Source organism: Meleagris gallopavo, chromosome 11 (genome assembly GCF_905368555.1).
Source record: "Meleagris gallopavo chromosome 11, MGAL_WU_HG_1.1, whole genome shotgun sequence".
NCBI classification, from domain to species: domain Eukaryota; kingdom Metazoa; phylum Chordata; class Aves; order Galliformes; family Phasianidae; genus Meleagris; species Meleagris gallopavo.
In genome coordinates, this window is record NC_139414.1 from 7,604,143 (window position 1) to 7,628,843 (window position 24,701).

The following is a 24,701-nucleotide window of genomic DNA, read 5'->3' on the forward strand; positions in this document are numbered from 1 at the left end:
AAAAAAAAAAAAAGAAAAGGGGAGGGGGGGGTCGGAGTAGGGCGGGGCAAATAGGGGAAAGGAAAAGAAGGGTAAGAAACGTGAGGAAAAAGGGAAAAAGAAAGGAAGGATAAAAATGTGGGAAAAGAAAAATATGAAGGTTAGAAAAAGGAGGAGGAGAAAGATGAAAAAGAAAAAGAAAAAAAGAAAAAAAAAACCGAAAATGTGAAAAATTAAAGAAAAGGGGGAAAAATAGGAAAAGAAGGGATGAAGAATAAATAGTGAGATGAATGCGAAGATGGGTGTGAGCCACGCTGCAAGGACGGGTGCGTGCCAGGCAGCCCAGGGTGAAGTTTGGCACGCAGCTACCTCGGTGGGGATTTTTTAAGAGACACCGAGTTGTAGCACGGTTATGTGACAGCACAGGGACACGGCCTGGGACAGCGGGTGCAGGCGAGGCCAGCAGTGGCCCCACGGGGACTCTCAGCTCCGCAGTCCCCAGGCACTGCCTGTGGGTCATGGTGCGTCCTCAGCACTGCCTGTGCAAAGGGCAGCAGTTGCATGTGTGATCGGTATGGTGAGCAAATACCTCTGCCATAAATCAGGAGGCATGGCGTGGAATATATTTCTTCAGCTTAGGCTCATTCCTTTCTGTTCCAGAAAGGGTTTTACCTTGGCTTTTAATGGGTCTCCTTTTCCCCCAGAATAAATCTTTTCTGACAATTTTGACCTTTTGCAGCACAAAATGGAAAAAAAAAAAACCCAACAACAACAACAACAAAAAAAAACCACCAACACCCTAGGATGAATGTACCTTCTAAAGCAGTAAATGTTACGAAATTAAACTGACAGAAGAACAGCAAGGTAGAATTCATAGCAGCTGTGTGCACGGCCAACAGGACTGCCCTGGCTGCGTGTGCTGTGGCAGAACTGGAGGTCAGGCAGCCTCTCCTCAGCACACATGGAGCTACCAGGAAGGTACAAGGCCATCTTGTGTCTGTGCAAAACCCTCAGCACCTGCAGGTGGACATAGCTGGTGCTGCATTTCTTGGTCTGCTGAGAAAACAGTCATCGTGAAGAGAAGAAAAACAAAAGAAAGAAGAAAATGTTCAGTTCAGAATGTCAAGAATTCTGTTGTACCTCTGCATGTGCTTCCAATGGACTCTTTTTCATGCATTCCACGACCAAAATCCCGACGTTTATCTAGCAAGTTCTTTCACATGAAATCATCGTGCTGTCCCCATCCATCCCTCCACCCCGACCTCCTGCGTTGGCATGCTTTTCATACCACACTGATTAGTTGGCACATCAGCACAATTCCTTCCTCTGTTCCTTAACTGCTCACTTGAGATTTGCAGCATGTGAAGGCAGGCAGATGCTTGGCTTAGCTCTGCTCTGCATGGATATTTTGGTTTCAGTGGATAGAATTTATAGAAGGGTATCCATAACTGGGCTGTCAAAAACCTGAACTTCACATGGTCATTGTGCTGATGATCAGATTCACATAGGCTTAAAAGGAGGGCCTTAATGAAGGTACCTTTTTGCTTTTTTTTTTTTTTTTTTTTTTTTTTTTTTCATATTGAGTGCATTGCTTCCTTTTCCTTGGAGTGAGTCACGAAACAGAAAATTTGATCTGTGTTGTCATTAGAAATTCCATGGCATTTTAAGGAAGAGTAAGATCACATTACAGCATCTCTGAAATTTAGGTAATTGCATTAGAACCAGCTCAGTATCAACCTCTAAGCCATAGGAGCTTGGCAATCTTTTTTTTTTCTGAATTCATTCTGACCATATTGCATCCTCCTGTGTGTCCTGGGAAGAGAGCAGTAATAAATGGCATTTGCTCTGAGTGGCTTGCCCTGTCACATGCTCTATCTTACGCAGCTGCATGTCATGAGAAGCTAGAAGTTAATCAAACCTGAATTCTACATGTTCATGATTTCATTCCATTATATGCAAGAACCAAGGCATTGTTGCAGGAAGGACCATCACTGCAGCCAGTAGAGGCAGGGGGAATCCAGCCCTTCTGCTTTGCCATACTCATCTTGATGTCCATCACCACTACAACCAATACAGAAAGAGAAGCCAGGCAGCTTGGAGGAGCTGTGTCAGGAATGCTCCTGGCTGGTGACAAGGTAAGGTGGGCTCAGTGTCCTCATGCTCAGCCCCAGCAGAAGGGTAGTCACAAGGATTCCACTGCTGCCCCTGTTCAGGGACCCCGAGCCCTGCCTCTATCCAGCCCATGTGAAGGGAAGCAGCAATGGGGATGGCTATAGCCATGCAGGAATAATGTTGTTGGGCTGTTAGGCCTCTGTTCTCTAAGCCCAGACCAGCTTACACCACTTGCTTCAGCTTCAGCTCTCTTCTCACCTTATTGGTGCCACCGGACAATCAGTAACTGCTTAAAAATAAAGCAGGGTTTTGTCAATATTTATTTTCCCCCTAGCTCTGTTTCCAGTAGCAACTAAAAATAGTTTACAACTCATTTATGTGGCATTTCTTACAAAAGAAGAGCTATCGTCATATTTGGAATTCATCTTTCATCTGACTTGATTATCTGCATGTATTCTGACTGTAATGAGAAGGGAGAGGTTTTCTTCCATCAGAAAAAAAAGTTCATCCATCATCACAGATACAGATTCTTTTAAAGGATTTTAAAATTAAAATACTTGACCTCCTCTCAAGTCCAACATTAGACTTGTTATTTCGTGCTTATTTTTCACACTTGGAAAATCAAGTGTATTTGTACGCAAATACTTTATGCCTCCCTAAATTTAGTCCATGCTAAGTGGTTCAAATTTCATAAGCAAAACTGGAAGGGGAAGAGATAATGGCATAAGGAAAATGGGGGCTCCGCAGTGCTGGGGGTGCTGAGTGCCTGGCGGGTGATGGGAAGACTTGGAGCTGGGTTGGCCATTGCTTCTGGTGGGAGAGGAGTCAAGAAGCCACACCGGAGGGAGAGTGGAAGGCAGCAAGTGAATCAACAGGGAAAGATCCTACTGCTGTACTTGTTCCAGTGCAGCCTCCACTTCTATTACCATGAACGAGAATAGCAACCCACCAACAGATTGAGGCGTGTCTTCTCCCATAGCCGCCACAGTATTTTTATCTGCAGGCCTCTCCCACACACATACTCATGCGTTTCCTCCCGTGGAGTTTCAAGGATCTTCACCAGCCTGTGTCATCTGCTTACCAACATTAGCTGTAAAAATACCAGCAGAGCAGGCAGGGTGTTACGTTCAGCAGCCGGTGAAGATCAGGAGTCTGCTGGGAGCCGGCTGGATCGAGCTGTCGTGGTGTCAGCTCTGCGTGCGTCAGCCGGCAGGATTTAAAGTCAAAACACACATAGTGAGGGAGGAAGACAATGAGAAAGTCTGAGTCATACTCTGCTGAGGGTGAAGAGAACGGATTAATAGACAGCAAACATGAATGAAACCAAACGGCTCGTTTTAGTCATGCGGCTCCTTCTTAAACCCAAAATAGGATTTATTTTTAGTCACTGAGGATAAAAAAGGTTTTCTTTGCACTTTGCCAAAGAGCACTAAGAGAAGAGTTTTAATTAGCATGGCTCAGGCTCTGCTTTCCTTGGCACCTGGGAGCAGGCACAGAGGGTGCTCAGGGTGCAGCACTGCCCCAGCTGTGTGTCACCTACGGGCTGACCATGCAAGATCACTTACCCAGCACCTCCCGATGCTTCAGAGCTGCTGCAAGGAGCTAGGCCTGACCTAAGAGGATGGGAGTCCAAAGGAGGCAGGGCCCACATATTGTAAGTGGGAGAAGGAAGAGAAGGCAGCACAGCTCCCACTCACAGCATCCAGGCAGCAGAGGCCACAGCACCGCACAGCTGGGGCTCCCCAGGGTCAGAGCACAGCCAGCTCACAGGGTGCTGCTGCTGCGGAGGGACACGATGCGGTCTTGGTGTCTGCTGGCCAAAATGGCCTTTGGTTGGCCATGGAATCTGGCACGAGAAAACACAAAGGGAGTATGCAGGAGCGAACTAAGTTACAGCCACAGCAGTATGCTCACCTGTTTTTGTGACTTTTCATTTCAAATAAATGGATAGAAGCAATTTCACAGCTGTGCACAGGGATTAGTTACATTATTTAATCCTTTGCTAAATCATCTCAGCAATTCTGCTCTATAGAATCTTCACAATCTTGGGGCTAAGCCATTTTTATCCCTTAATTACATCAAAGCCTCATTAATTTTTGTGTTAATCACTCACAAACACAGAAAAGTTCTGTGATTTTGGATCTCCCTGACTCTGGCAGAACACCTCTTCTTTGTTACCTGCTCACTTGTCTGACAATGCAGGATAGAAACGAGTAGCAAAATTACCACCCATTAACCCTCCTTTTTCTTACTCATTTTTTGAGACTCCATCCATCCTCAGAGCATAAAGTCACACACCTGCACACCTAATAGAGGCAAACATCCTCCTCCCCAAGCCATTAGGGCAATGGATGCTTTGGCAACAGCGGAAGCAAGAATCTATTTGCTAAAGCTATGAGAGCAATAAGCCACACTCTGCTTCCTTGTCATAAAAGGTTATCACCATGTTCTCTTGCACTGTCTTTGCAAGCATTATTAGTTTTCGTGGTGCCATTACAGCATTTTTTGTGGCCATAGGTCTGTCCTTCTTTGCCTAGTGTGTGCCTATGTATGTTCCAGCTCTACCCCTACAAAAATTTATACAGAGCTGGGTCAAAACCAAATATAGCATTTAGTCACGAATGTGACAAAAATAGAAAAAAAAAAAACCTTACTGCAAAGCACAGCACAGAGCCAATGGTATAGAATTTCTCCCTGAGGAAAACTTTTACCCACGAGAGGGCAAATAGATCCCAAACCACCAAATTATCTCACGTGGATAAGGCAGTAACACTTCATGACGTGTCCAGTTATCTGTATATTAACTTAAAGGTTAATTCAAAACAAACTGGAGTACTCACAGTAAAGAGAGAACATAAATTCACATTGTCTCATGTGCTGCAAGCTGGTACCATCAGCATTAAAGCTGAGGGCTTACATTTTGGGGCTGGGCCATACTGACTTTGTATTTCAGGATATACAGCCAGGGAGAGCTGGCCAGCATCACAGCAAGTGTGTCCTGGCAGGCAGAATGTCAGCACAGCAAATTTGTCACCTCACAGAAATTCCCTCGTCCGTGAGGGTTTAATGCTGTTACCAGGTGTGCAGGAAGCACATTCTGAGCAGCAAAGAGGAGCAGATAACTCACCACAGGCATGTCGCAAAAGTGCACGTGGGCAAGCTACTGATCCCAACGTGGGATGGGACCCCAGGGATGGGTACAGCTGGAAATCTGGACACAAAGCATCCTAATACGCCTCAGAAATGACTATGTTTAATAATAATCATCAGGAGAATACAGCATTTATCCCTGGTGGTAAACCAGAAATATTTTTTCTGGGACTCCTCCCCCCCAATACAGCACTGTGAACATTCAGTAAGCGCTTCTTGCTATCACTTGGTCCTCTAACGCTCTCTTGGGCTAGGGATAAGTGCTAGGCACGCTGCTCTTCCCCAGCAGAAATCAAAATACAAGCATTGCCATCAGTTCTCCAAGCAGGCTGAGAGCTAAATGACAGCTTGTAACACTTCTGCAAGCTGGGAAGAACATTTGCCTTGGACCTCTGTGCTGTTTTAGATAGCAGTCTTGCATTTTTCTCAGCTATCAGAGACTTGACTGGCAAGTAAAATCCATATAATTAGGAGAAAATGCTGCAATTTTTCCCTAGGGAAATCCTGCCTGTGTGCCACACGTGGCTGCTAAGTGCCTTCCCAGTCCCAGGTTGCTGCCTTACTCTTCTGCCAAGCCCTGTGCCACTGCCTGCTCATAGGTTGGGAGACCAGCACTGGACTGGGAGTGCTCTGTGCTGGGCAGATGACCCATCCTTACCTTTCTGTACTTGTAAGGGGCACGGAGAATCCCAAGAAGGGTGAAGCATGGATCAGGATTTCCTTGTAGGATCTTGAAGAACGGCAGTGAGACTGCAATGCTCTCCCAGCATCGATGCCTCCTATAATTCAGGGAGAAAAAGGCTCCAAAAACAAATAAATTCAGGAAGAGACAAATGCCCAGTGAGAATGCAGTCCTTCCACCATCTCATCTAAATAGGAGTGCAGACAGCTTATGACTACAAGCATAGCTGGGCACTCCCAAATCGAGACCAAAATAAGACTCTACGATCAAAGGCAATTTTTCTTGCCTCATAATGGAGAAGTAGCATTTAAAAATGGAACATATAGAAGGGAAGAGGGACAGCATAGTCTCTGTATTAGCAGAGATTAGCACAGCTTTTTTTTTTTTTTTTTTTAATAAAATATTAAACCTAAGCAATTTTTCCAATTGAATGTAATGTACTCGAACCATTTGTGTCCATGTGACAGAAGGCTTGTTATGAAAACAGCTGCTTTGATGCTAGGATAGCAATGCGATTCAAAAGTGAAATTAAAGAGACAATCCCAAATCTGCACAATCTCAACCCAAATCTGCAGCATCCTTATTCCAGAAATTTTCTCCTGGATACACTTAAAAATAAAGCATAAACTCTACAGATGCTGTATACTCGTGTTTGGCCTGTCAGAATCTGCCAACAAGGCTCTGGCTGCAGGAAATGCATTTCTCCAGAAGGATTTATTGGCTTCCATCTGAAAGAGCCCTGGCTGAGAATCTTTCACTCTGAAAAAGCCTTCACACAGGGCATTTGAACTGAGTAGGGAAAACTGGCTTTTGCTGCCACAGGCATCAGTGAGCATAGGAACTTAGGTAATATTATTTTGACCTTGCCTGATGGTAGTGACATTGAATTACATGATGCTGGCAGTATCTTCCCCAATTCTATCCTTATTCCACATCCTGCAGCTTCAAGACCAAGCAGGTTCCCCAGGTGAGGGACAGCAGGCAGGGGCAGAGCCAGAGCTGCTCATGGGAGCCAGGCCTCTCCCTTTCTACACATACTGCTGTAATTTTTCTACCTCTTCTATTTCACTATCCTAGGAAATTGCCTTCCTAAAACATCCCAGTGTTCAGTGATGATCTCTTGAGGGGGAAGGTCTGGGTCAGCATGCTGTCTTTCCCACCAGACTTATAGCACCAGATTTTTGGAGCAGTCTTGCAACCTTATGCTGCAGCCAGCACCCACAGCCATCCCCCCAGCAACAGGTCTGCATGCACAGAGGAGTCCAGAGCCAGGAGCAGCTCACAAACATGAGCTGCATCCCTCAGGGACTTAGCAGCTACCTTCCAGAGAAGGACAGGCATCCTGTCATCTGTACCTACCACACTTGGCATGATGCTGGATCCCATAAAAGTGGCCTGGTTTGCCCAAAATAAATTATTTGTAATTCAAGGCAAAAACAATTTGTTGCAGCTATTTAAAATCAGGTCACAAAGCACTGCAATGAATTACTGTCAGTGTTACCTAGAGCGTGGTTTGCGTGTGCTCCTGCGTAGATATGTAGTCAACAGGGAGCTTTTGTCTGCCTGTGGTTTTCCACTAGTACATCTCAAAGCTGAATCAAAAGACCAGATACCATCTGGCCCTGGAGATCTTGCCTGATGAACTAAATGGATTATTGACCATGCAGGGAGGTTTTTGTCAACTGTTGCACAGAAGAAATGTCAAGGAAGAACTGCAACCCAAGGAGACATGGTAGACATTGGGAAGAGAAAGAAAGGGCTTGGTTCTCCTGGATGCAGCTGCAGTATACCAGCCAGTGCAGCTGAGAAAACGAAAGCTCCTCTGGAGACTACATCTAGCGTATCTGAACTGGAAAAAGCAGATGGTCCAAGGGCTGAGGCAGGAATCTTGAGTCTCACTTTCAGGATCTGTGCCAAAGGGGTGGGGTGGTAATTAAGCTGATAAACAGTGATATTAAATGTATGAAATGAGGCTTACAATATAAGAGAAATCTTAGGTAAAATAAATTCATGTGAGAAGCATAACAGAGTGAATCCCAGCATAATTAACTTGTAAGGAAGCAGAAATGCAGAACCTGCTCCTAGGATTGAATCCATACACAACAATCCATACACCACACACTTACAAAACATCAGTTTTCCCTGATTTTTATCCATGAAGCAAACAGCCAAATTATAGCCATTTATTTGTTTTTAAAAGGTGTTAAAACAGGAGGATTGGCAGTACATGGTTCAGATGCATAAAACCAAACTCATTTGTCTTAATAAAAATAAAAACATGCTTATGTGTTTTGAGAAGTCAGGGTTTGATGAACAATGGCCTTTTGCTAAGATTTACAATACAATTGAATATTCTTAGTTCTAGTTTTACATTGAACCATGGCTGTCAAAAGTAACAGAGACTGTACTGACAGCAGCATGAAGACAGCGTCAACTTGGAAACAAAGAAGAACTGCAGAGGCTTTTCTGTGCCAATGGCACCAGACAAAACAAAACAAAACCTCACTCATAATCATTAAAACAGTTCAATCAGTGCTCTTGCCACAATTGACACTTTAAGAGAAAGAATCTCAACAACAACAACAAAAAAAACCCCACCAACAGATAATATCTTTCAGGCACTCAATTCATAAAACAAACATGCAAATTTGATTGCCACATGGATCATTGAAAGCAACATCTCTGCTGGTACCTACAATTCACTCGTAAATATGGTATCTTCCCATGGTAATATTGCTTATTATCTGAAGTCTACTGTGACCTACAGAGTAGCTTTTGATTTCATATTTTGCATTGTGCTGATTTAAGTCTTAAATTCATAAAGCGATATGAATTTTAATAATGCTGAGCAAGTCTTGCTTGACATATCAGCCTAAAAAAGAGGGATCATCAGATAAGTTTACTTGAACCTACAGAAAAATACACGTACCTCAAAGGCATTATTTTATTAGGTGCTTGGGGTTTTTTAGACAAAAGTTGTTTTTTGGTTTTTTGTTTTTGTTTTTGTTTGTTTTTTGTTTGTTTGTTTTTAAGTTTTTGAATCCTTTGATAATGAAGATGAAATTTCTGGGATGACCCTATGTCTCAGTGAGCTCTCAAGGAATTTCAAGAATGGCAAACCATTTCTTTCCAAAACTTATTTACAATTGTTGCATGAGTATAGAACTGTCTTGCATTCCCACATACACCTTTCTGCCTCAGAGACTATAGACAGCTCTTAAAAACCTGAGACAGTTATGACAGAAAACAGATTCTAATCATAATAGCATCCTAGAAAGAACCAGTACTTTTTTTTCACTTATTTATGTATATCCACTTCATTGTATAAATGAAATTGGTAGATGTGAATGTAATTAAGAACAAGCATAGTGTGTGCATGGATGTGGGGTGAGGGTAGTAAAATCCACATCTCACAGACCACCTTAATGATGACACTTCTTAACACCTAATTTCTCTGCAATCTTAATTCTTTTTTATCATGTTTTTGTAGTTTTTTCTACTGTGTCCAAGAAAATGAAACACTGATTAGGACCAGAAGAATCTGCCGTGAATTATTTATATTGCAGTATTGCTGTTTGCACAAGGATTAAGCCATTACAATAGTCTGAGGGAATACACATCATCTTTTGTGTCATTTCCTCTGGTCTGGCTTAAGTCAGATTAATGAATAGAACCTATACACCTAAGTAGGAATCTGTCCCACTTTTTTTTCCATGCTGATTGATGGTGCATAACAGCTTCCTGCTACAATATGCCGTAAGTCTTTCTTAAAAAACAGTCCTGAAATACGTAGGTCACTCTGTAAGTACTGCCACTTATTCATTACCATGGAAACGACAATGGATACAAAGAGCACAATAACACTATTTCATAGAGCAAATTCTCATCTGCTTTTTTTTCCAACAAACTCACTAGCATTAGCTCAGCATTTTCACCAGGGATGAACAAGAGCCTGCATCTCATACTCATCAAAATTAGTACCAGTGGAGATGATCTGCTGTCGCCACTGCTGAAACACACCACCCACTACCTCGGTGACACCCCTTTGCTTCATATGCACTTCCATGTCAGACACCATTTTGTCAAACTTCCCCTCTGCTGCCATCTATCACACGGCAACAAAATGTAGTGGAATACTGGAAGAAAGGTTCAGTCTCTATTGCCATACCACCACCATCTGCCTCTGATATCATGGACTCACATATTAAAATAGGAGGTATTGCTTTCTGTGCAGCTCTTGTATTTTAAGGTTTGCTCATGACTCAAGAAAAGTAAAAAATAAATAAGAAAAAATAGAACAGCTTCCATCAGAATCAAGGATGCTGCAATTTATGTGATTGGTTAACATTCATGATCTCATAGAAGAGTTTTTCATTATTCCTTTTGTAAAACTTAGATCAAGTGGAGAGAAAAAGACAGCTGACTTGTAAGACCGGAGAATGAAACAGAAATTTCTAAAAGTTAAGTGTTCACTTTTTACTGACGTATTGACAGCAGAGCATTAGTCAGACAGCCAGAGAGTTCTCATTTAATATAAGGATATTTGCATGCACTGCCTGACTACATTTTGATTTGAAGCTAAGTAAGGCAGGATCATTCTCTAATAATTCTCTAAGCAAGTCAGACTGATGCATTCTCCAAAGACCCATGCCTTACAGAAAGATAATCATGAAATATTAATCATTTCCTATTTAGAGCTACGACTGCCACAAATGAATTACCCTCTCGCACTCCCCCCTCTGAAGCAGCACCCTCAGAACCGAGTTGGTCGCTCCCCCGACTCAGCAGCACCATGGACAGCACAGCACCGACCGCCCGCTTCTGTACCAGCGGTTCCCAAACCTACAGCAGGGACACGCTGCCAAGAAGCACCCACAGCGCTCTGTCTGACAGACCAGGCAACACTCCCATTCCTTGCAAGTGATAAGCAAACACCAGCAAGAACACACTGCAGAAGTGGAAAGCACGAGAAACATGTTTTCATCAGGGCTTGTGTGGAGAATGTGCATATAGCCCTACTAAAAGGCCATCTTGTGTGCTCCACACGAATCTGAAAGCTGTTCGTTCAGGAATCAGACTCAATGCTCTGTAGCTTGCAAGGCCTTTCACTCAGCTGAAATGGCAAATAATGAGAAATAATTTCCCTGAATTGCTTATAGGCAATCCAGAGCATGAAACCCATTTGCATAAAACAATCATTGGCATTTCACACACGCAGATCTCTGGCAGTCAAAACCTCACAGTACATCATTCAGGGACTGAAGGAAAGAAACTAAATCAGCTGTTCTCTACAAATAACCCATGCCATTGTATCTGACATCACACTGCCTCATTATTGGGTATTATCTGTGCTCCAAGCTGTGAGCTATAGCCAGGATCCCGGGACACAAAACCCTCTGCAACATCTGAAGACAAACACTTCGCTATTACATGCTTCTGAAAATGGATCAGGAAAATAAAAGTGCTCATATGGATTAAGGTGTCAAAAAGCACTTCAAAACTAGTGGTAATGTTCATCAGACTGATTTAGGTGGTCCAGATCACAATAAGAGCACTGAATATCTGTAACTGGGAGACTTTTGGTTTCTATGACCATCTTTGTCTACTATCAAATTCAGTCATGTATTCCTTGGGACTCTGATCTTCCTCAATAGCAATTATATATTTAATCTGCTGATAGAATCCCCTTCTCATTATTTAGCATTTGTTACATATGTACTTTCTTGGAATTATGTTCTAGGAAATACTATAACATCATCCCAAAGTATTTTCTACCTCTTGATAGAATAAAAATCAGTTTTTAGACAGAATCATAACTATCAACTATTGCCTCTACCACCACCACCAGAAATTTCTCAAAACCAGACAGGTAAGCCTTGTTAATGGAGCTGGCTTTAGTATCCATAAAAAGTTACCTAATTCTCTGAGTAATGGTTGCAAAACACTGTCTCCAGGCTCTGTATTGTAATACCATCTAAGTTTATAGGGGCCTTGAAATACCTCTGTGAAGAAACAGCACATGCTCTTTAATTATTAAGACAAAAATCTGGGTTGTTCTTAATCAACACTCACTCGTCTTCTAGCCAAGGGCCTCACATGGAGACTTTGAAGAAACTAAGGAGTGCAAGGGGCCAACAGTCTTAAACATCTGTGACTACCTGACACCCCTTCACTGTAATCTCTATGCCAGCAGAAAGAAACTGAGTTGCCAAAGAGTTGCCTTTCTTTGGTCTCTGCTAGCACTTGACAGCCCGCAAGAAGACCCTAGATAGAAAGTAGGTTCTACTCTATAACAAAAAATGCAGCAAGATTTTTACCCAGTCACTGAGAATAAAAAAGTTGATGGAGATTTACAGACACAGTGACCATTTGCTATTTCTTAAGTGAAATTAAGATGGGACTCTAGGCTCTGCTTTGTGCTACTGGGAGAGCACAGCAGCAGTCTGTCAAGTCACCATGTTAGCTGCAGTCTGCATGGGCACCCAGAGGTATCTGTAACTGAGTGGAAAAAACAGCACTCTGCAACTAGTGCATATTCATCCAAACTCATGGGTTTTCTCTTTCTGGATCTTGTTGCCTTTTGATTGGACACGGGGCACATTCCTAGTAACAGCCGTGCTTCCAGCATGAGGGATAACTTACGTGCAAGTTCAAATAGCAAATCTGAGAGCAAGGCTTCGAGGCGTGTCAGGAGGGCAACCACAAACATGTCTCCCTCAGTCTGCTGTGGATTTCTGTGAGGGACTTCTTCAGATCAGTAGGCCTCCCAGTGCCTGGTTTCCTTCTCTGCAGAAGAGCGAAGTTTCTACTTCCATCACAGGGTTAAGCATTTAAGACTGGGAGGCTTCTTTACCATCAAAAAATAGCATAACATTTTCATTAGGTTCTGAGCGGGTAGGAGGGAAAACAACTTAAAGGGTAGAAAACTGCACAAAATAAAGCATAAAAATTTGAAAAATGTGGCAGAATAGCCCCCTGTGCTGTGCCTGAGGACAGTTAAGCTTTCTGTGACTTTGTACTGAAGTTATATTTGTAAAAATTGCTGGGTTCTGTAGCATCATGGCATTAAAGTTCATTTTAGCTCTGAAGCATGATGAATTCAAAATACAGCTGTTTACATTTTAATTAAATAATCTCATGTCACAGGCTTTACATTTAAAAGCTACCCCATTAAGCTAAGATGGTGAGAACGAAAAGGCCAGGTACAGCTGAATCAGAACAGTGAATCTTTTTCTCCTGATGTGCTATACAGTTAAAGGCATCAACACTGTAACAAATATTAAGAAATCTGTCACTAGCTGTCATCTGACTGAAAGAGCAAGCTCCCCAGGGCTCACTGTTGACAGCACTGAAAGCAACAGCTTCACCTGGAATCACATATCCATCCCTCGTGATGAACACCTGGGCATGCAAACCTTCCACATCAGATATGGTCAACAGACAGTATACTTTTTGCTGCAATTAAAGAATGTGAAAATGAGTTCAGTCACTCCTTACTGCCTGTCTCACATTTTGTGTTTGCAAGTGTATTCAAGCATGGCAAGGGATGGCTACATATTAATCAAGAACAAATTAAAAAAAAAAATCAATAATTTCTTGATTAGTTGACTTTTATTTCCCCATTCTCATGACTAGAATTTAATGCATTGGGTATTTATTCCATTTCCAGTCTCAGTGACCGGGGAGAGAGGAGCAGGACTGCAGGTGCTGTTCTCTCACCAGAGAGTGTGGGGAACTGTGGCCCTTCCCCTCCTAATCCCCAGGAAACATATTTTAATTCTTGTCTCTCCTCCGGAACAAACAGGTTGTTGGACTTTTTTGCACATAGGCATTTATTTCACACTTCCCCTGGCTCTTCTCTGCCCTAAAACAAACATGCATGAGCCTAGGATTACCAGTTCCTAACCAAAGAACTGTAACTCGCATGACTGATTCATGCAAGGAGTGGTACAAGGCTGGGCTAATAATGCATTCTGTCCCTCTCTGTGACACAGCAGCAAGCACGAAGGGAAGATAGATGGCTATTTTCTCTTGATATGCTCCAGGAGAAACTGCATTTCAGACAGGCTGAATCCATCCATTCTAGTGAAATGCCACAACATCCCAATTTGCAAGCTGTGTCTCCTTACTTGCACTAGCTAAAGGAAAATAGCTCAGACATCAGAGGTAGGAGTTTTTTTGCTGCTGGTGAGTTAAGAGAGTATGTTCAAAACAGCAGTAAAAAAATCTGGCTAACAACTCAGAAATATCTGCGTTTGTTTGTGCCTCTGTTACAGTGTTAATCTCCCTAGAGATCTCGCAGTGGCATGGAGATTTGTAAGAAAAGCTGCGCTGCAAAACACCAAGTGGCCTGCACTCGGCTTGTTTGTCACACTGGGTGCCTTCTGGAGCTTGAAAGCCTTAAATGCATCAGGTGAACACGTTTGTGAAACAAGATAACAAGCTCTCCAGCAGTTTCTGTGTTTGCCCTGCTAGGACCATACAAAATCATACTGACCAAAGACAGTGAGATACAGGGATGGCATTCAGATGTACAGCAGGAAAGGCTGTGTTCACAGCAAGTTGTCATCTGGATTGATTCTACATCTCTGTTAAGGTCACAGTTAACCCTTCAGCAAACAAGAAGAGCATGCAATCTTCACGCTTTCAAATACGAATTGTGTCTAGCTAAGATAATTTTCTCCATTAATGGCAGCAAATACACAAAAGCGCTGGGGATGATGATGCACAAAGTCCATCAATCACATATATGCTTAATGTGTATGCAGCAACTGTTCTCAGCAGCCAACAGCCCCAATCTATTCTGCAGCTACCAGAACTGGGGCCAATAGTTACAGAAATTAATTGCTGCGGCTGCAAAATTACAAGGGGGAGAGGTGAAACTCAGTGTTTCTTGCTTCAGGGCAATTCTCGACTTTATTACTGGTTAATTTCACAAAGGCAGGCCTTTGCAATTTAAAATCCTCTGTCTGTGCCTTGACCTTTGTTCCCATATGAGTGTTTTTCCACAGCGGCAGTTGAAAACCCTGTTTCACTGTTATTAAGCAGCATACTGAACACTAGAAAATCATCCTTGTGGAAATAATGCCACACAAGATACTGCTAAAATCAGAGGCTTGTGTTCCTCTCACCCAGCACTCCCCACAGGCCACAACACAAACTGGTCTTTCTACATTGCTTTCCAAAGGGGCAAACCAGGGCAGCCCAGCCCACCCCGGATGTGCTGAAAAGAGACTGGGTAATGAATTACCCAGTGCAACTGCTCCCTTCGCTCTGCCTATAGATGTCTAGACTCCACACATTTTTAAGACAGCTCAAGCTGGATGAGATGAATATTGTCCAAGTGATCACATCTCAAGAACTTATCAACTCAAGTGCTGGAACATCTTAGTGACAACATATAGAAAACTTCTGCACCGCAGCGCACAACCACCACACACCCAAACATTCCTGCTTATCCACTCTTACTGAATTCTAGGCCCTCTTCAGAGAAGGAAATTGAAATTTTTCAGCCCGTCAACCTCAGAGATTAGTACTGCTTTTAATTAAAAGGAGAGTATTTTAGCCTGAAATGGTCTTCAGAATTTCCCTGTTGCACTGGAAGGAGATGAGAGGTGAGGAACTTCCCTACCTACTGTCACTACCACTCTCTGCTTTAAGGCTTCCTGTGCATGGGCAGTATCAAGACAGAGTCAGTCTTTAAACCAAGCAGAAATTCTAGAAATGCTTGATGTCATATGAAAAAATACTGGCAGTACTGTTAAATATCATAACCTCTGATTATTTTTAGTCACTTTTTACTCCATCTTTACTGTCACTGTATGATCCTGCCCTTGTGATAATTGCACGTCATCCTATAGGCGAATGATTGCCCGTGCTGCAAAGGGTTAATCATCTCTTGTAAGTCGCTAAGCAACGGGATTCTGCTTTTACGGCATGTTTTGTCAGCAAGGGCTGTGGCAATGATCTGCATCTTACCCAGAGACTTTTCTAAAAACTTGTCTGCAGCAACAGCAACAACCCCCCCGCCCAAGGCTGCTCACCAGCTCAGAAAAGCCTCTAGTTTTCTAATTGCTTTGATAGATTTAGTTTCCTCTTCCAAAATAAACACTGATTCATAGTATTGTAATATGATTTAAACGATAAAAAAGAGGACTAATTAAAGCGTAGCTCAAAAAGAGAAAGAAACCCCAGCATTCAGCAATATTCAATATCCTACTAGGAATTTACTTCAATAACATATCCCAACCAATAAAAGCAAATTTAAGAGTGCAGAAATTCAGAAGCTACTTTCAGGCTTCAGGGCTGGTCCCTTGTCCTCAGGAAGGGCAGTCACAATGAGGGTGCAGACAGCAGCAAGCAGCTGCACGGGAAAGACAAGCCAAACTACACTAAGAGTGCATCAGTCACCATGGGTTACTGAGGGCTGGTAACACAATCTCAATTCTCTCCAATTATCTGACCATATATTCTTCATAAGCATCCAAACTGGGAACGAAGGATCCACTCTATAATGAATAAATCCAGAAAAACCACTCATGAGTTCCTTGGGAAGTTAGGTTTCAGGGACTTGCCTCTGAACAAAACTCTGAAGCTCACACAGGAAAAAAATGAAGATTGTTTCAGACAGAGCACACGGAGATCAGACATACAAGTCAGTCCCAGCTCAGCTTCAGTCATTTAGTGTCAGCTAATCTCTGTGAATCAACAAGAACAAAATATTTCTGCTGCCAGCACTTTCCAGCAAAAAAAAAAAAAAAAAAAAGACCACTAATCAGATTTTCTGGAGCCAGGTTTTGCTTTGTTTTTCCCTAATTTCTTAGCTGTCTCACATAATGGCCTACTTAGGGCATTAAATATTGTGGTCTGTGTGTTTCATACATGGGATGATGTATGAACTAACCGAGCTCCTGGCTGCTGTGATGGCCACAGCTGTACAGGAGCAGAAACACAAGGACCAGAAGCACAGGACCATGAAGCCACCAGCTCTGCACCAGATCCTTCTGCCTACTCAGGCATCCACAACAGGACAAGGCAGTCCTGCTGCTTTCTGCCATAGCGCCAACTACTGCCATGCAAGGCTAGATCATAAGTAGCCCAAGATTCAGCCCAGGAATGATGTGTCACTGCTGACCCCACTGGGAGCACTGGCTGAATTCACTGTGCAAGAACTGTGAGACGACTGGACCCAAAGTAGGCCCTATATTCTATTTATGTTTTTTTTTGTCAACTTGGCTAACAGAACTGGCCCACCACTCTGGAGTGGTGATCTTTTGTCACTCTGAATGTTTACTAGATCTCAAGAAAGTCAAAAGAAACTATTTTGCTGTAACAGGTGGGCTGATGAATACTGTCAGATATATGGTCAACAACTCTCATGACCAAGATCACTTCTACCTGGAAGTAGAAAGGATGCTGACATAAAAGTAGATCTGTGCATAATGTTTGCCTTCTGGCAAGTCAATCTAAGCAAGTCTTTTGGTATAATACTATATTTGGGTGAAGGAATATTACATCATACTGCATCACTATATAAAGATGGCATTAGACAACAAATTCACAAGAAGAAAGATGAAAATATACAATATTTTGAGGTTGGCTATCCTAAAGTTATTGAAAAATAAATGATGCATCTAGCTTCACTTTAGTCTTGTCATACCTTATTTTTGTATTTTTTCCCTGGGATTTATGAATGGCTTCAATCAAAGGAGTCATTTTGATAAGAATGCAGGGGTTTACTGAGTTCAATTAGTTTTCATCTCAAAACAAGAAGCTGTATTTCTTTAAATGAAATTCATTTAACCTCTAGCTCATATTTAAACCCTTCTGAAGTACTTGTATTTGTGTTTCAGTCCTTTTTTTCAGCCGTGGCCTGCAGGCCAAAGAAAACTTGCACCCTGTTAAGCTAGCCGCTACATCTCTACCTACTTCAACAAAGTTCGTGGTTTTGGAGGAGGCAACATCCCCCCCTCATGCCTTTAAGTACCTCCTTCTGTATCTGAAGTTCAATAGAACACCAGCTACCCAGGAATCCATTCAGAAGTTTTCACGTAGTTCTTAGCAATAAACGCGGACAGTGACTCAGTGGCTGGCTGCAGGAAATGAGTCACAGAGCAGCATCTCTCCTTACTGAGCTGGAGTGTCCTACCCTGCGCCAGTTCCTCCGAACTCCGAGGTGATCGGATTATGCTCCTGCTGTATTCTCTGAAAGGAGTTAATGAAATAAAGCTGGAGGGAAGGGCTCTGGACTCCAGCCCTGCAGAGACAGGGCTCCCCACGGTGTACCAGGGGTACTGTTTCTCTCCACTACACAGAAAGGCAAGTACCTGCCATCAGTCACAGTCCCAGCTGACGCAACCCACATTCTTACAGAAAATAGAACAGGAATGGGCCTCTGAAGGTCAGGCGGTCTTCCTCTCTCCTGCATAATATTATTTGAAATAACTGATTAATACAACCTGAATTATTTCTATGGGACGCGGAAAAACACAGAAATACCCTGACAAACAAAGCAAATCCGAAACAACCCTTTCCTGCATACGGCATGTAGGTCACTCCCCACTTCTCCGCGAGTGTGTTGTAATACAGAGAGACATGAATTTGGGGCACCATCATTTCCTATTACAGCCACTAAACACAGTATAAGCCAAGGCTATGAATTCTTTAAAAAATATCAAGCAAAACTGACAGCAGCATGCGGTTACTCAGGAACAGCAAATTAATCTTTGTGTCTAATTAATCCACCTGCATTCTTTCTAGTCTCATTACCCATGCACCACAGCCATTCTCTTGTTGTAGTATCCAGATTAGATCTTTTTGAGCTCACATTGCCTCAGAAACCTGCCTCCACTGGGGGACATGACTCAGAATATATCAAGCTCTTCTCGTGCAGTTGCTTCCAGCCATCTTCCACTGAAATCCTCTCCCAGGAGGGACTAGGATAACCTGTCATCTGCTAGGTTAGCTTAGTTTAAAGATGCCTATTGGAGACAAAGAAAAGTAGTTATTTAAAGTGCTGACTGAAAATATACATATGGTCATATTTTTCAGCAACTCTGAATTCTCCCAACCTTGTAATTTTCTAGTATTCTCATAAATCTACATATAGCTGCATTTGATATTTATGTATAGACAGACTCCACTTAGCCAGGGAAATGCCACTACATGGAAGGAAGCCATCTGTTCTAAAAACAATCAGGTTGACCTTGTTTTCCAGGAGGCTTGGAGCTAAAAGACAGACACGTCCTTGCCTCCCTTCGGAGACACACTATCACACTCTCAAAATGCAGAACAGCTTCATGGGAACATGCAGAATTCCTGTAATAAAGCATAGGGAAGCAGTGCTTGTGGCATGCAAGGATCAGGCTGACAAAGCAGGGGGTGCTCAAAAAAGCTAATTTTAGTCTTGTTAAATGCTCAAGGCATGCACCACAGTGACTAGACTCCTGGCACAGGGCTGGGTGCAGGATCACAGCCACACTGTCACCGCTGGCCAAAAGCCCCCCTACTGCCCCAGCCAGCACCAGCCCTGCCCCTGCACTGCACACATCAACCCATGCTCTGCAACAGGGTGCCCCATCTTCATGGGCAGAGACATGGCCTGAACCATGACTGACTCTGGGGATGCCTTTGAGCTTTGGGAAACAAAGATTAGGCAGCAATTGCACCAAGGTCAGGCCTTTGGTGCCTTACCTGTGATGGTAGCTCACAGCTGGCACGTTGGAGTCATCTGATGTCTTGGTTGACATATAACATATAGTTCTTTGTAAATCATGTGGGGTGGTGTCACACCAAGAATGGATACTGGAAAAGAAACTCAGTCCTGGCTCAGAAGAAATCCTAAGACATTGGAGAAACATCTCTTCAAAGTTTTTAACTTGTTTAATTTAACTTATGAAACTGTTCTTATAGAGGAAACAAAGAATAGAAATGTCGCAATGCAACCTTTGAGTAATCCATCTATTATTAATGACAAATACAACACAAACTATGGCATTACAAGATCTGCTGTGTGAGTAAGGCACTGACTGCAGCCTCAGAGAGGCAAGAGGTTTGAGGAGTCTGGACAAGCTCTCCTAAGCAAAAACTAAGAGGCAGAAGTGAGGTGGCCATGAGCTGGCCTATAAGCACTGTGCTTTTTCCTGCAGCACTTCTTCTGACCAGTAAGCAGAGCTGCAGCAGGCAGGCCTGCATCTCAACGATGGAGCTTGCTAATCATGTGAATCATTCTCCAGTTATTATTTTTCCAGACAAACTCAAACATTGTTGCTGGGTACAGAGAGCAAAGGATTAAATGGCTGGCTGAATTGGTTATTTTTAAAATAAACTACACTTGCTTTGTAATTAGAAGAGAAAAATGTGTCTGGAGGAAGTTTTCAAGCTTGTTTGTAAACCTGCCTGCCCTTTGCACAGAGAATACTTCCAGCCCTGATGAGCCAGAGCAAAGCCTGCAGGTGCCTTCATCCACACAGAGAGGCCTCCAAGGAACTCAGCATCACACAGTCAGGCTTCAGCATCTCAAAAGATTTTTTGTTGCTAATTGCTGCTCAGTTTTGCAATGTATCTCACATGGGCAATTTCTCTGGGAGGCTTTTAATAACCTCTTCAGGTTTTATTGCTTTCTTGCCTCTACATCTTATAGAGATACTTTTATTTTTTAATGATATTTAACTATGCAACGCATCTGATTTCTCAGGAACAGTGACTCTTCAGTAGGTCCCTTTAATAAGCAAATCAAAAAAGCATCTTTTGTAGAGTCAACTGCTGCACGACATTTGACACGAGGCCTCATAAACTGTGTTCTTTCTAGATTTTAACTGATTTTCTCCTTTTGATTTTGTTTTATTCCCATGCTTCAAAAGTTCCTGTTTGATTTCTTCTATTTTGAGTGTTCCACAGCATTTCAATACCAACTTTGCTCTGAAAGACGACTTTCATTATTATCATATGCTATACAAAATATGCTTCATCCACAAGCAAGATTTGACTTGCTGATACATTTTCCCCTGCTGGCATAAATAACCACCTTAAGCTGTGATATTCAAGCAGGGCTCTATCCCACGTCCCAGACTCACTGGCTTGTGGTGCTTTGAATCTCATAATATCTCTGGTTATTCATAAAGCTAGATATAACATCATTAATCTATTAGAAATACATCCGTCAGTATTTCAGTTTTTCCAGAGCTTAAAATGAATAGGAGCTTGAAAACAGCTTCTGCCTACACATCAGTGGGATATCATAAATCCATGAAAACAATGCCCAAAGGCAGAAAGGTTTTTCAGACTCAAGTGGTTTCATAGTATATTTTTTTCTCCATTCTTCCAATGTCAGCCAGAATAGCAACTTTCCACTCACATCCTTGTAGGCAATTGAAGTAAATATCCACAAGCAACCTCACTGCCCTAGCTGCCCCAGCAGTCCCATTGTGTAGGTGAAGTTAATCTAACACTCTGTGTTCCTGGTTTTACTGTGCACTTCAGTAATGGGATTACTTTGGGAGTAAAAGTGCTCATCTAATTCTATCCCTGAGTAAAAGACAGCAACTATTGCCTAAAGCACTTGAACAATGGAGATGAGCTGAACAGTGAATAATTCACCATACAGGAATGCATCCAGCCTGGACCCTGGTGGAGATAAGTCCTACTCTTCTGAAGCTGAACCTAATAAACTCTCTGATCACTGCATGTCAGCAACTGGAGTTTAAGCTCATCATGGCAATCTTCCAAGATACTGAATCAGCATTAACTTGAAATGATGGACTGTTGTCTCCCATATAACCCCCTGAAGAAAGACATAGGTGAGCAGAAGCATTAGTGAACAAACCTGGGCAGCTCTGCTTCCTTTGGGAATGCATATGGTGGATAGCATCAGGCTATGAGATACGGCAGATCTTTGGTCTTTCTGTAATATACACGCCTTGCCCTGTCTAAGGCACTTGCTTCCTCTAGAATACACAGATATTGTCAAACAGGTTGTAGCTACAGAGATAGATACAGAGTAGCTGGTGATGAGAGCTGTATTACATAAGCTTTGCATGAAACTGTTAAATCATAGACATGCCTGACTGACACTGAGGACTCCAAAGGCTATTTACAAGGATATCAACACATCAGTGAGATCACTGTCCTCCCCCTTCACTCCCCAGTACCTGGATTCTAGCAGATCCAGGTAAATCAACTGAGTCTTCATAATGAAAACAGAAATTTAATTATTCACAAGCATTCCCCTTGAGCTTTCTCTGGGCTTTTTGTGAATGATTAACAGAGCAGCTGCTCCAGACAGCTCTCTCAGTCCCTGCTTGCTGGCCTGTTAAAAGCAGTGACTCATCAGCACATGACGTCAAACCCTCCACACTCCTCTGAAATGGCAGGAAGGAGGTTTCATTAAAAAGATAAAAAAAGGTCTCAACATAACAGCCTGAGCTTCCTCCCAAGCACACGCTGTTTGGCCAGGGGTCATCTCTGCTGCTTTGCCTGCTCCCTCCGATGGTCAACACATCAAACATACCTCCTCGTGCAAGCTGGTGCATAAGACCCCGACTCAAAACAAAACCAACAGCATAAGGCCTCCTGCTAGAACCTGACAGTTCCAGGGCTGGGCCTGTCCCCAGGTGCTCAAAGTACACTCAGATGCACAGTTCTTGCAGCTGCCCAGGTAATGCTCTCCACTGCCACCCAGGCACTGTGCTAGCTGTGCACCCAGGGCCGAGTGCAGGCCGCAGTGGCATGCCTGATCAGGAGCACTCTTGGCCTGCAGCGGGCAGCAGGCACGCAGCTCAGCTCCTGGCTGCTGCAGGGCAGCACCGCTCACGGCCAGCAATGCCAAGATCCCCAGTGTGCTACTGTGAGCCAGAACTCTGCTCTCACCAAGTCCCTTCCCCACAGGTACTCTATTAGGGCTCACACACACACAGTTGATGCAGTGCCAGGGCTGGGGAATGCTGCCTCAGTACAGCCCTGTTCCCACGTGCACTTTTTCCTGCTTGCTGGCTCAGGCCCCAGTGCTGGGCATGAAAGCCTGAGGATGAACAAAGCAAATGACCTGGAACACACAAACAGGCTGAACGATGAAGGAGTGCACGGAAAGGATGGATCACCTCCTCTATAAAGAAAGGCTGAGAGCTGGGGCTGTGCAGCCTGGAGAACAGAAGACTCTGGGGAGAGCTGAGAGCAGCCTGTCAGTGCCTGAAGAGAAGCTGTTAGAAGGAAGGGGACGCACACATTAGCAGGGCCTGTTGTGATAAGGCAAGAGGAAATGGTTTCAAATTAAAAGAGGAGATTTAGATTGCACATAAGGAAGAAGTTTTTTTTACAATAATGGTGGCAAAGCATCAGCACAGGCTGCCCATGGAAGTGGTGGATGCTCTGCCCCTAAAGACACCCAAGGTCAGGCTGCACCAGGCTCTGAGCACCTGATGGAGCTGTAGGTATCCCTGTTCACTGCAGGGGAGTTGGACCAGATGGCCTTTAATTAAAGGTCCCTTCTATCTCAAGCTATTTTAGATGACTCTATGAAAAGCAGCATTACAGGCAGCCTGCTATCAGAAGAGACCACCCAACTCTTCTACATAGAACTATACAAATAAATAAACAGTAAATAAATATCAATATTACTTTTACATTACTTTAGAACGTTCACAACAAAACTGGCCTCTGGGTGTCTGTTTGAAGCCCAGGCAGCAGAGCACTCCACAATCACTGTCATCTCTTCTACTGAGCATCCTCCTAGAATCGTTTAGCAAAGAAATCCTAGTGGGCCTGAAGTTTGCACACATCTCATAATGTCGTCCTTGGGTCCCAACTAACATTCACTTCCCATCACTGCAGTTCCTATTTCAATTTTCTGACAAGCAACCATAAGCCACAGCTGAATATGGCTCACACATGGGAGCTGAGGTACACCACCCTGAAGGCACAGCTGCCCACCCACCTCACTGATCCATAAGTGTTACCTGGAAGTTGCAGGCAGCAAAACAAAGTCCTTTCAAAGCATGCTGCACAAAGAAGTGCAATAGGATTTCTTTGTCCTTGTCTTTGTCTTGCTATCACAAGAAGTACTGGGCTCACCTTACAGGAAAGGGAGCTTGGGGTGGGGGCATTGGGAAGGGTTCCCTCTGGCAGGTAATTCAGCTCCTGGACAGACTGTCCAGGAACATTTTAGGATCTCCACCACAGGCTGATAGAGAAGTCAGAAAAATATCACCCAGATACAGTTGAAGGGCAGCTGATCCTGCCTGGGACTGAAGGGTGAACAAAATGATTTCTTGAGGTCCAGTCTTTTACGCCAGGTTTAAACATGAATACTGGAGTATACGTTCCTACGTAACGTTTTTGACACTCTGCTTATTTCCATCGTTTCAGACAGAACTGTCATGTTAAATATTGGGGTTTTCCCCACATTGACCTGATGGGAATGTCAGAATATATCAACATTTCATTATTACATTTAAAATAACTTCTAATATTTCATTGCCCTCTGCATTCCCTCTTTTGCCAGCAGAACGTTACCAATTTGTTTTAATCCTGCCAAACAGAAACCGATCACCCAAGCTGTTTTTTTAAGGACTAAGACCACCTTATCACAGACAATACACACCAGAAAAAAATCCTCTTTCATCCCAAATGCAGCTGCCACCTTGCAAACCCACCCAAGTCCCATTTTGTTGTTTTTTGTAGAATATTCCTTTCTTGCCACTTCGTCAGATTGTTCTTTCAATGCAGTTCTCCAGCTCACCCCAAGCATATCCCAACTCCACTAAGAAATAAAGAAAGAACATAC

The 24,701-nt window shown here is 43.2% G+C and overlaps 2 protein-coding genes across 2 annotated transcripts in view; both read right to left on the reverse strand.

Moving 5' to 3' along the window:
• The window catches only part of SCG2 (secretogranin II), a 30,679-nt gene that overhangs the window by 5,960 nt on the left and 18 nt on the right, over positions 1-24,701 (reverse strand). The gene's annotated exons all lie outside the window — the stretch shown is intronic.
• LOC109369446 (uncharacterized) lies at positions 85-24,695 on the reverse strand. Its single transcript, XM_085232513.1, has 4 exons — positions 22,072-24,695; positions 19,616-19,762; positions 5,900-6,020; positions 85-3,937 (listed from the first exon to the last, which is right to left on the reverse strand). The coding sequence occupies exons 1-4, from the start codon at positions 22,110-22,112 to the stop codon at positions 3,785-3,787; spliced, it is 462 nt and encodes a 153-aa protein (XP_085088639.1). The 5' UTR covers positions 22,113-24,695; the 3' UTR covers positions 85-3,784.